The 13,035-nt window shown below is 50.0% G+C and overlaps 1 protein-coding gene across 4 annotated transcripts in view; it reads left to right on the top strand.

Annotated features, from left to right (window-relative positions):
* The window catches only part of SLC24A3 (solute carrier family 24 member 3), a 472,778-nt gene that overhangs the window by 275,578 nt on the left and 184,165 nt on the right, over positions 1-13,035 (top strand). For all 4 annotated transcript variants that reach the window (XM_040637939.1, XM_040637940.1, XM_040637942.1 and 1 more), the window contains exon 3: positions 5,705-5,781. In XM_040637939.1, the coding sequence (XP_040493873.1) occupies positions 5,705-5,781 (77 nt within the window). The remainder of the gene's footprint in view (positions 1-5,704; positions 5,782-13,035) is intronic.

The raw sequence follows: 13,035 nt of genomic DNA, 5'->3' as shown, positions 1-13,035 counted from the left end.
CTCCAAGACCAGAAAAGAATGTGTCCTTGTCCCCAGGCCGGACCAGCATCCCATCATTGTTATAATTATGAAGACTCACAATAGGTGGCCCAGGAAGATGGTGGGAGGCATTTTACATGCTCTGCCTGCACTCTTCCCAGCTGCCCTGCAAGGTTGGCATTCACACACCCATTTTAAGAACGAAGGAAATGGGGCTCTGAGAGAGGAAAGGATAACCCGTGAGTTATAAAGGTGGTATACAAACCCAGATCTGATTCTCCACGCTGGGCCCTTGTGCAAAATCTAACCACCAGCCCAAGAACAATGTCAGGTTCCCAAAAATGGGTAACCATCCAGCTCCCACCTTGACCAGAAATGCCTGTGGTTCTTTAGATTTGGGTGTGAGGAAGCGTACCCGAATGGAAGGCAATTGGGATGACATCAGCACTGCCATTAGCTCTGCAGGAGGCTCTAGCAGCCCTACCTTGTTTTGTAGATGAGGAAACTGAGATCACGAAGCACTGGGAGGAGCCTTCTAGTCCAGTGTGCCACTCTGCATCTGTACATTCTTGTTTCAGACAGCTGTAGGTGTTCTGAAAGCACCAATTCTCAGGTGTGTTTGGAGCCTCAGAGTCTGTACCAACCAGGTAGGGAGTTTGCTAGGCCTCAAGGAAGCAAGCTCAGCTGCTGCTGGCAGCCCTTTTCTTGACCGGTTGGGCCAGGTGGACAAGGTGGTCATATTCCATACCCAGTCAGTGTCCAGGGTCTGCTTCCTTTAGCATTCTTCATCCTACTAACACTTATTAGACACCTGCTGTGTGCACTAACCATCCTCTGAGCTTAGACTGGAGGGAGCAATGAAGAGGAATTGATGGGCATTTTTCACATGGCCAACAGACATGCAGATGATTTCTTGATGCACCTGTGACTCTGTCTGGGGCCTTCTCTGGTCCCACGAGCACACTGACTTTGCCAGTGTAGAGCTGAGAAGTGTTAAGGGTCAGCCCTAAAGTGTTTAAGGCAGCCTTCAACAGTGGTGGATGAGTATGAGTGGACAGCACTGAGGCATATTCTACACCATCTCTCAGAGGGACCCCAGCAAGTATGAGCCTGCTGTCTTAGCCCCGTACCTGATTTGTCTCCCTCCTCTCCTGCAGTGGGATCATCTCCCAAATAAACTGTTGCCATTCAGATCTCTGTCTCAAGGTCTGCTCTGGAGGGACCCAGTCTCAAACATAGGTATGTGGGACCTATGTAGGAAGGCTTATTGGATGGAGAGCAAGAGGAGAGGGCCTCCATCTGAAGTTTTAAAAACCTTTTCTTGTGACTTTCATCAAAAGATAATGAATCTATAAGAGGAAATAAAATATATGTATTCTTCTTTGCAAACTGTGCATTAGCTCTTTGAAATTATTGTTATAATTTCATCACCAGCCCAATACATGTTTTCAGAAGATCTATAATGAATAAGTAGCCAGAGTGGGATCCATGTCGTAAGCTTCCTGGGGAGTACTGACCCTGGTCATTCTTTCCACGTTGCTGTGAACCACCAAATAAGAATTTTGTTGTTGTTCTCAAAGCAGACCAGTTTGAGAACACTGACTCTCCTCTGCCTTTCCCACCAATCCCATCACACTCACCCCTTATCTAGCCACCAACCAGCCCCGTTCAGTTTTAGGAGGAAGTCCACCAGTGGCCTGCTTGGCCAGGACTTCGGACAGCGCCTCAGGTCTTCCTGAGCCAGCACTGGGCTCTGTGGGTCCCACCTCATCCAAAGGCATAGCCTCCAGCATGGTCTTCTCCAACAGCCCCCGCCAGGTCCTAGGGTTGGCTGGGCATCGAGACCTCTGCCAAGACCCTTCCCCAATGAAAACATGAAGCCTAGTGGGTCCATTTATTCATGGTCATCACACTCATTCACTTGGGTGTTTGTTGAGTGCCAGGGGGATTTAAAATCAAAGTGCCTGGAATCAGAATGTAATGTATCACTTACTGACATGGTACCCTTGATCGAATCATTACACCGTGGGGTCCCTGGGTTACCTCACAGATGAAGCAGAAGAGAAGCAGGGAGGATGGAGCTGGCATAAGGGTGGGCACCTTGCAGATGCAGACTGGTGGGTCTGCAGTGCCGTGGCCTCCACTCCCCTCACATGCTGCCCTCAACCTCATTTTTGTTCAAAACCATGTTACTCCTCATCTAGGAAGCCCTGAGGGGCAGGAAGTAAAGAAGTAGCTGGCTTCAACCTGCCAGTGGCAGAACATACCTCAGTTCCCACTTCTGTACCCACCTCTACTCCTCATTGACCATAAGTGGTCCCCACGTGTTATTGCTTTGCGTGGTACCCATCACAAGGTGGCTTCAGTTTCTCAAGAGTGATGGCTGTTGTGATCCGTACATTAACTTAGCATGCTAGTTCTGTCTCTGATTCTCTGGGGATAGGAGGGCAATAGGATGGTCACATTTAAGCCATGAACTGGCCAGTGCAGAGAAGCCCCACAGCAACTACACAGAGAAATAGAAAGAAAAAAAAAAAAGCAGCCTACCTTTTCCCTCTGCTGTGTGTGGGCAGAACATAGATCTGATCGGATCCCTTACTTGGAGGAAGTCCCAAGTAGGAAGAGGCCACCTAGCAGAGTAAGACTGCAACTTGATGCCAGGAGCTGGAATAACAGCAGGAGGGTTGTTACCAGGCCTGCATCTGCTGTGTGGGTGGCCCTGCTCTGCAGCTTCCAACTGTGGATCCTCGAGTATGGAACTGAATCCTCTGTCCCGTGGGCTCCTTGTCTACAAAATGGGAATAATAGCCTTCTTTGAGGACAAAAATGGATAGTGGGTATAAAGGGCAAGGCATGGTGCCTGCCAGTAGCTGGTGCTCAGTGATCGTGTCATCTTGCACAGGTTTGTCATTGGACATCTGCCCACCAGAGCCTTTGTCTCAGCCCATCTCAGCCCATCACCAGACAGCCCATCCCAAGCCCCACCTCCTCAGGGCACTGAAATGTCTGTGTAATACAAAGGGAACATCAGAAAGGAGAAGTCGCCAAGATGTGGATGGTGGTGGTTGTTTTTTCAGAACCAAGGATTGGGACACAAGGTCTAGGCAACTCCAGGTGAACATAGGGACCAGTCAGTGCTGGAAAGTCTCTAGCCCACCTTGCAGGGCCTCTCCTCTCCTTACCTTTGTTGTGCTCCCTATCACGGGGGTAGCCCACAGAGACCATCAATGTCCTGGGTTTGGGAAGTGGACAGAAAGGGACATTTCTCGTGGTTTCTGACCATACTGAGCAACTTGGGGAGGGGAGGGCAATGTGAGCCATGGGATGGTCATTTGGGCTAAAATTTATTCAGGGGAATTCAAAGAGAAGTTCAAAGGAGAAAGTGTGAGAAAGCATCTCGTAAGAGTGTAAGACATCCTGTGTGCACAGGGAGAGCCAGGAGGTGGGGAAGGAAGGACAAGCAGGAAATGACTGGGGGCTGCAAAGGCCAGGTCTCTCAGGTCCAGCCTGTGTAGGCACTGTTGGCGGCAGGGATGTTTCAGGGAGGAGGAAGTCAAAGGTTTCTCATCAGGGAGGCTGGAGGGCTTCGCTAGCTCTACTCACTGGACAAGAGCAAACCAGCCAGAAGCATTAGGCCCATAGAGGGAAGATGCTGGAACAGAGACACTTCAGTAAAGTGGCTTGAATCCTTGCAGTGCCCAGGGCCTGATGGATGAACTTCAAGCTTGTTCTATGAACCTTGTCTCCTCCTGGTAATTTCTAGACCACAGTGTCATTTGGTCTTCAAAGTGAAATCCTCTAAGGCTTGCCCTCATTTTTCCCATCCATTGATCAGAAGGACTCAGTGCAGCCTGTTTGGAACAGTTTTAGCTTGGAAAGCCACTTGGGGGTGGATCATGATCTCCTTGTCTTTCCTTATCTCCCCCATTTCATCACATGAAGGATCAGACGAAACTAGCAAGTGTGATCACACTTGTGACATGCACAGGTGATCTATGCTTAATATGCTGGATGTACCCTCCGGCCTTACCACCACCACTGTGGCTCTGGCGAAGACTTGCACGATGTCTTTATCAGGTGCTGCCCTGGAAGCAGAGAGCAGAACTTTTTCAAGGAATAGCCAAAGGCTTGTGTCTTGGGCAAACCCCTGGCCAGCAAGCTGCAAACCAGAGGTTTGTTCTGTGCAGTCTTCCTGGGTCTGTAGCAGGACTGGGCCCCAGGTGTCCTGAGCGGTCACCCATTCATTCTTCAATGTCACTGTCTTTGACTCCCCTCCTTCCCTGGTCTCCTCCCCTTCCTCACTCACAGTGTGTCCAGGAGTCACCTCCAAAAAAACTATGTATCCCCAAATCCTTGGTTGAGGGTCTGCTTTGGGGGAAACCCAAAAGCAAGACACGTGGCAAGCAGGTGTCATCTTGTACATCCTCCCCATCGACTGGTGATAGTTGTCCCATCTGTGCACTGAAGAAGGACGGGGAGCTTGTGGAGATCTGAAAAAATGCCACTTTCATCAGCTGGTCACATTTGCTGAAGATGGAGTCAAGGGCGGGGTAGTGTGCACAGCTTCCCATGGAGCCTGGTCTGATGCATCTTCTAGGGAGGAGGGCCATGGGTCCCATAGGAGGCCTTATGGAGGCCCTAGCCATGAGGCTGTTGGGATTTTATGAGAGGCAGGGAGAGATGATCATTTGGGGATGCAGGATATCCCAGGCTGATGTTATCATCTGTGCAGATAAAGATATAAAAAGAAAGCAAATGCACGGTGTGCTCAAGAAATGGCAAATGATCCTGTCTGGCAAGAATATGAGAGCACACGCAACAATGCTGACTGTCGAATTTCCAGCAGTGAGAACATAGCCTGGCACCCAGTAACTGCGCAGTTAGTAATGGAGTGAACGAGCACATGCGAAGTATAAAAGGGTGGGAAAAGAGAAGAAAGTTCTAGTAGGGAATAGCCAGGACCAGCTTGGCATTGCCAGTGTACAGAGTGGGGCTTCCATCTCCTAGCAGAGAAGGTTTGGGAGCAGGGAGAGGGGTACGAGCAGCTCTGTGCTTGATAGCCCAGTTCATTGGTGGCAAATGTGGGTCACGTTCGAAAAGGGAATGAAAGAGCAGGGGGGTGTTGTACCTGGCCCTCGGCCCAAGGCCCAAGGCCCCAAGCTAAGGCAGTCCTGGTGGGAAAGGAGGGACAGTTTAGAGGTAACCCTGTGTGTACCATGGACCCCCTTGGTAATGCAGGAAAGCCTAACCTGACCACATCTGCTCAGAAAACCATTTTTCAATGCATGTGATCAACCATATAAGCTTGCAAAAGGAAACTAATCATATTGAAATGAAGTTGTCGGAGTATTAGAAAATAAACTTGCATGAAGTTAGTTCATGTAGTTACTCATGAACACTTTAAATCACAAGGGGTGATCCAAAACCCCCCAAATGCTGCAGCAGTGAGTGAGAGTTGCCATGAGTGTAGTCATGTATCATGAAAACATCTGTTGGGGGCTGAGTCCCCAGTGCTTCTCACACTCTTGAGGTTTGTCGCCCACCTTCTTATCTGGAGAAAACACTAAATTCCACTTAGAGATGTGTGAACATATAGATGTAATTTTTTTCTCATCCAAGTTCATGGATTCCGCATTAAAACAAGGACTGGTGTAAGCATCCCAGTCCTCCAGCACTGAAAATATTGTCCTCTGTTCTGAGCTGGTTTTCTCTCTCCATTCTTCAGCCCTGCACGAATTCCCCAATGACATCTTCACCAACGAGGATCGAAGACAGGGGGCGGTGGTTCTCCACGTGCTCTGCGTAAGTACCCTTCTCGGGGCTCTGCCTGGAGGGTCTGGAGGGGAGGCCTGACTGGTGGTGGGTGGGCACAGTGAGACGCATAGCTGGCGTGGGTCCCCTGCGCCCCATGGAGGACAGTCTCCAAATGCACCTTCTGTAGGAGGTCAGCCGGGAGATAACAACGTGTTCTGTTCTTGATATCAGAGTCCAAACCGTGGGCTCCAAGGTCAACCAGACTTGCTCTCTATTTAACCTTGCTCTCTCTCCTCCAGTGCCACCCTCTTGGGGGACCCTTTTCTAACCAGCCTCTCTAAAATGCCATCGCCTTTCCCCCTCCTGGGCTTTTTCTCCACACCACGGATCACTGTCTGACATAGTATGCTATCATTATTTGTTTCTTGTCCCTCAACCTCACTCATGCGCAAACCCAGGAGACCTGGGACTAGGTCTCGCACATGGCTTCTTTCCCGGACCTGTTTCTGGCACACAGTAGAGACAAAGTGTTTGTGAAATTAATGGATTACACATCACGCTACTGACATAGCATCTGAGGCAGAATAGGTGGCAATAAATGTTTGTTCTAGTTTTTAACGTCCACCGCTGCCCTAGCACTTCCTCAGCAGACCCAGTGGAGGGAAGGCCTTCAGTTTTCCTCATCCCCATTTGGACAGCGTGGGGAGAGTGTGTGCGTGAAAATATATCTAAGGAGTGGCCGCAGAATCAGAAAGACCCAGGCCAAATTCTGGACTAGGTACGTCACTGTGCTTTCCCGTCTCTATGGTAGTCACTCTCCCCCGGAATGCTCTTAATTCCATTTTGGTTATTTATTGCTGTGAAACAAATTCTCTAAATTTAGTGACATACCCAATGACCACTCTCCGTTACTCACGGGTTCTGTGAGTCAGGAGTTTGGAAGGGGCACAGAGGGAATGCTGTGGCACAGGACCTGGGCCTGGGAGGGGACAATTCAGATGTCTGGCAGTGACCCCGGCAGCTGGGCTGGAGCCCCTGGTGTTGGAGAACCCCCCTCCCAAGAGGGTTTCTCCGCCCTCATGTGTGGTGTCCGGGCTGGGGTGACCCTCCATTGTGGCTCCGTGTGACAGCCCAGGGCTTGGAGAGGGACATTAGGTGAACAAGGAGGAACACCCCCCACCCACCGGAGATCTGTAATGCTCTGGTTTCTGAAGTCACATGTATCATTTCCACCAGATTGTATTACAGTCACAAACCCACCATGACTCAGGGGCAGGGGACAAAGACCTTCCTTTTCAGTCCATACGCTGGGCTCTGGAGTCAGACTGGGCATGGGTTTGGAGCCCAGTTCCACTGTCCTTGTTTTGTGTGTGGCTTCTGACAAGATGTTTAGCCTCCCTGGACCCAAAGCTACCCTAAGCCTGACTCCCTCTGCGGTGAAAGCAATCAACTCCTCAGGTCTTTCCCCACTTGCCCCAAACCCCTGGAATGTTCCCCTTGAAGAAAAGGCATGAGAAGTCTTGTTTTAGCAAAGACATTCTATAAGAACACCAGATAAAGTAGACTCTTTGCCATCCTCCCTGCCCTTCAGGAGAGTCACACGTGCAGAGCAATTAATATGGATGCCAGCTGCCACCTTTGGCACCGAGAAGGCTCCCCTGTCTCCAGGCTGAGGAGACCCAGTCATTGAGTTGGATCCAGAATTCCCCTGTAGCCGTTAGCACCCGTATGCTTTGACAGTTGCGACAGGAGAGTCCCACTTTCAGCACAAATAGCACGAGCTTCCATTCTTCCGAGGTGTTGTTGTGGCCCTAAGGTGGCAGGGCCCTTGTCCCCACCTCCCCTGGCAGATCCTCTGAATCCAATGAAGACAGAGCACAGTACATTTGCCTTGCTCTTCATGAGCCAAGACTAGCCATAGGCCTCTGGTCTCTGTGATAATACAGTTCTTAGGGGGAGTATGAAGGCAAAGCAGGACAAAAACAGATCAATCCCCCTTAGACACTCCCTTGCAAGAGTAGACACAAGCCTGCAGGTTAGCGCTTTGTCATCACTAGTATTTAATACCATAGTTAGCTCCTGCCTTGGGCCCTGCATTGTAAATATTACAGGAGCAAGGAGTCCAGGGGCCACGGTCAGCTTCCACCCCTTTAATGCTCTCGGCAATTCTCTGCTCAGATGGCCTGTTCCTGCTGCTACAGCCTCAGCTCTGGCTCTTGGAAGGGAGAGACCCAGGCAGAGAAGCTTGAACCTGCTGCCTGGGGCATCCACACACATGCACGGGGGGGCGAGGTGGAGTCGGTCTCAGATGAGGAGTAGGGCACCTCTTCTATGTGGCAGAGGAGCATGGTAGGGTGGGCCTGCTGGTGCCCTCCCGAAGTCAAGGGCCAAATCTTGTGTTATCCTCCCCAACAAGGATATAAGACGTAAACCTCATGAGGAAGTCTCTTGGTACAATGTCTGGCACATTGAACAACAGCGGTTGCACAGTTGAGCGCAGGAATGAAAGATTCTTTTTATCCCTTCATGTACCATGCTCGCTTGAGCACTTAGGATGCTCAGGAACTGTTCGATGAACTTCATTGGATGTAAGAAGAAACACTGCCAGGGTCCACCTGTAGCCAGATGGATGCATGAGTCAAAGCTGCAAGGAGCCAAGTGTAGATTTCCTGTTCTCAGCCATCTAGAAAGCATTTCTGAGCCCCCACGCATGGGAGCGCTGGGCTGGACCCCTCTGGAAGCCCGGATAGAGCCTCGTGCTGCAGCGGCCCACAGCCTTGTGGGGAGAGGCACTTATGGACAGCTCCTGCCACATGTTAAGTGCTGGCCATGCTCTGTGCCATGTGTTGTGGGAGAGCAGAGAAGGCCTCTTCCAGCGTTGGAAGGTGAAATTGGGTTGGAGTAGGTTGGCATTTTCCAAAGGAGGGAGAAAAGGAACTCTAGGCAGGAAAGGGAAACCCATGATCAAAGCTGTGGAGACTCAAGAGGGAAGGACAATGCAGTGAACAGAAACTAAAGACAGGGAAGGTGGGGGGCGGGCATCAACTGGGAAGCGCCATGAGGTGACTCAGCTACTGAGTTGGAAGTGGGGGGAAGCAGATTCCTGACCTGGCCATCCCTCCTTGCCTAGGCATGGCCAGAGAGGACCCAGCATGGTCTGTGCTCTAGTCAGGTGACGAAGACCCAGGCAGGCCACAGAGAAGGGCTCAGGGCCATTTGGGCAGAGGTCCCAGAGTCCCAGTACCCCAAGAACGCTGCAGGAGTGGGAAGGGGCATCAAGAGGGGTATAGAGGACTGAATGTCATCCAGCTGCCTCTAGGCCCCTGAAGAGCAGGGTCTGCCCATCCAGTGAGGTGAAGGCCCCAGAGTTGTGTCCTGTCACCCCAGCCTGCCCCAGGGAGAGGGCCATGGGGCTGTCCTTTTATTGCGATTCACTGATGGTCATTTCAGATCTAGACCAGAGAACCCAGTCCTTTCAGATCTTACTCTGAAACCTGACTAAACTTCACATTTGCACTCAAACTCCAACTTCCCCATTCCAGTTGGGCCTCATGGGTTTGCTTTTCATGTGGGGCCCCATAAAGCTCATAGCCTTCAGTCCCAGTCAGTTCCTGGTCTGTGGACATGGATGCTTCTGAGGATACCCCAAAACAGTCTTTTAAACTGTTGCTATCATAACTTGCTTCTCTTTTCCTTTGACTTTCACACAAATACTTTCCTCTCTTGTGTGAGCTTCGTGGAAATCAAATAGCCGTCTGGTTAAACTTTCCGAATGTGCAGCTTTCGTTTTCCCTTGGATCTTTCTGGTTTTGTGGATTTCAGAAACCCTAAATCCTGAGGTTGCCCTAAAAAAAATATTTCTATTCCTTCTGACTGTTCTTTATGTATGGGTTCCTTACTAGTGTGGAAAGTCATCTTTGGTATAACTTTATCAACAGTGAATATCCCCAAGAAAACACGCTGGTCTTAGAACCTGCTTTGTAGCCAGTCTTATAATGTTGAGACACGAAAAGCAGTATTCTCTGTCTGTGAGGAAATTTGCACCCTACAAGCTCATGGAGGCTGCCCTAAATAGAGCGAGAAGCCTGTGGATAATTTTGTGATTTATGAATATCTTGTGAAATTTGCTAATTATCCCGCTAGTAGATAGTTGAATCTTTGAGATTATAAGCCAAGCTATACATTTTCTCATCTAGTAAAAGAAGCTTTAAATAATCAATATTTGAAATTCTTTCTCAAAATGGGTCTGTCCTTAATAAGTCAACTTCCATTGCCGAAATACTCTCTGTGTACCTTGTCAGCTTTCAAAAATATTCTTCCTAAGCTTCAAGTCGTCTTTTCACATTTTTAATGTAATTCCTCTTTTCTGGCAGACGGATATTTCTATATGTGTGTGTGAGAGAGGTTGTATAAATGATCACACTCCTAAAAATGAAGGTATAGCCTTTATGAAGGCAAATTTCTGCTAAGTGAATCTGGTGGGGAGATGGTCCAACAACTCAGACCCATCCGTGGACCAGCCCAGGAAAGAAAGCAACGAGAGTGTTTCTGATGTCCATCTTTGTATTCTAAAACCTGGGTATGCTTGGAGAAACCCCACAGGAAACTCGGGTGTTGACTCTGTGCACGCAGAAGGGACTTCCTCCTCTGTGGAGCATTAGGGCAGCCACCACTGGGGCCACACCAGGCTTCCCAAGGCAGCAAAAAGGATGCACGGACCACTGGGAGGTCCCTGGCCATCTGCCTCAGGCCCACTCTGCCCAGTGGTGGGGACTCCCTTGTCCACATCTCCGTCTTCACTGCACCCCAATATCCAGTGCTGATTTTAGGGGCTCATGTATATTCACAGGGTGGGACATTTCAGAATTAGAGGCAGGATTTTTGTGCTGGGTCATCAAGTCAGGGCTCCCACATGTGGAGGTTCTCCGGGAATGGCAATGAGGGCCATTGATGTCCATCCCTGTGGCATCTCCATATGGTGGTGACCGGGGCTGGATCCCAAGCATGGGGGCTTTCCTGAACTCTCACATCCTGTCCGTATTTCTTTTCTCCAATAGCCCAAGGACTTTTTAATCTGGTCGGGGCATTTAGGGAACCTGGCTCTGTGAGCCTCCATCCAAATTGTCTTATTCCCAGATCACCCTACTTTTTAAACTCAAAGAATTGCTAATTTCTGTTTCATGGTTCCATTAAGACCTGTTTGCTCTCCAAAGCTGAGGAGGAAACCGGTTGGCATCGGAGGAAGTGTTGGGGATGTGAGGCAGGGGGGATACCAGGCTCCGTCTGGAATTGTGGTTTTGCTAGGTCCATTCCATATTGTTTCAATGTTGCTGTATTCCCAGGGCTCCCAGGCAGGCAGAGTGCCTAGATGACCTGGATGTATCCATCCCACCCTCCCTGTCCACCCCATCTCTATTCCCATGCTGGCCTCCTTGTGCACCTGCTCTCCTTGCTCCCTCCCTGTACCATTCACTCTTTCTTAATTCCCAGCCCCAGAGTCGGCTCATTTCTTCTGCCTGACCATGGGTCACCAGCCAGCCTATTGGTTGCCCTCCCCTGGGTCAGGTCTTAACCAGTCAGCTTGATCAAAGCACAGGCCTGCCAGCAGCAGGTGCAGAGGGTGAGGCAGCTCCTGAAGGAGGAGTCTGGGCTCTGCGACCCCAACCCCAAGCTAACCCCCTCCACCCAGAGCGGAAAGTGAAGGCTGATTCGGATGTGTTCTTGGAGTGGCTGGGTGGGGGACCTTTCTGGGGAGAGCCCACGTCCCAGGCTGTCTGTTCCCCTTTCAGTCCTGGGGGGGGAAGCTGTCTGGAAGGGGTCTCACCAAGGGATGTCATTTCCTTATGGCCTGAGTTTCTTCCAGTTCTCTCTGCTATTTAATTTTAATATCTGGAGTAGTTTCTCTGGATGTGCTCCTCTCCCTGGGGCCCAGATTGCTTTTGTTAAGAGCCAAGGAATAAACTATTTGCTGCAACAGCCGGTTATTAGGGGGCAGAAGGGCCAGGCTACCAGCAGGAGGTGGAGGGGGCCCCTTCCGCTACCCGCCCCCTCACACCAGCCCTCTAAGAGGCAGCTTTGCATGTCAAAGCTCTCGGTCCACCTCCACCCCAGGGGTGATTTTTTCTTTCCAAGGCTATCCCTCTGCTTTTTTGGCTCTGAAACAACTCAACTTTTATACACCAGCCCTATCTAATAGAACTTTCCATGCTGGTGGAAATGTTCTCTGCCTGCGGGGTCCAGTAGGGCAGCTGCTGGCCTGTATGTAGCTGCTGAGTATTCCAAGTGTGGTTAGTGTGATTGAGGGACTGATTCTTTAAAAATATTCATGTTAATTAACATAAATTTAAATAGCCACTTGTGGCAGGGGGCTGCCCTAGAAAACCTTCAGATGGATTCTGATTCAGCACCTGCCCTTCCTTTTTTATGTTGTGAGCTTGAAATCAAGAAGCAGAGACAGGAAGAAAGGTTGCCTGCAAAGAGGTGTTGCTCCCTCACTCCATTTAAGGGCTAGCCTGGGTTTAGCAATTCAAACCAATGGGATGCAGGAAAGACATTGCCAGGGTCCAACGGGATGTTCGAAGAGGAGGCAGGACATCCAGATTAGGCATGAGGACACTTGTGTATCACCCACAAGCTCAGTGCCTTGGAACAGGTCACAGAACTTCCGACCTCAGTTTCCACATCTGTAGACTGGAAGGTGCATAGTTGGTGCTCAGTAAATGGTAGGTTTTTGATCTTCATCTTCTCTCCATCCCACACCCCTCTAAGGACGGCTCACCTATGATTAACCAGTTTCAAACACCTGTCATGGGACGAGAGCCAGATCCATTCAGAAGCAGCCCTGTCCTTGGGAGCAGCCAGACAGGGGGCATCGGCTTCTCTGCAGCTGGTGTCTTGCCAGACCCAGGGCTCTGGGAGAGAGGCTGCTGTGGGGTTTTTGAAATTTAAAGGAACCTGTATGATCTGGTCAGCAAGGTCCCAGCAACAGTTCACTCGCTGGGCAGACGTGTTTAGTTAAGGGATTTCACCCTGGAAGAGAAAAAATGATTAGAAGAGCTTGTGGAATTTTCTGTTTATTCTTGGAAAAGTGCTGAGCATGTCCTTAATTTGTCAGTGTCAACACAAAGCTAAAACTGGCGTCCAGAGAGGATTAGCACAAAGAGAGTAAATTATTATGTTTCAATAGATCTTAAGTTATTCCCTCCCCTCCTTGCTCCTGGGACGTACTTCAGAAGGCTCAGGTTTAACCATTAGGTCCCATGGGCTTGCTGGGAGATTGATGTCCCCCAGCACCCCTGAGCT

This window comes from Ursus maritimus, unplaced genomic scaffold, assembly GCF_017311325.1.
Source record: "Ursus maritimus isolate PB19 unplaced genomic scaffold, ASM1731132v1 scaffold_22, whole genome shotgun sequence".
NCBI classification, from domain to species: Eukaryota; Metazoa; Chordata; class Mammalia; order Carnivora; family Ursidae; genus Ursus; species Ursus maritimus.
The sequence above is the reverse complement of the archived record's forward strand: the minus strand, read 5'-3'. Positions and strand labels throughout refer to the sequence as shown.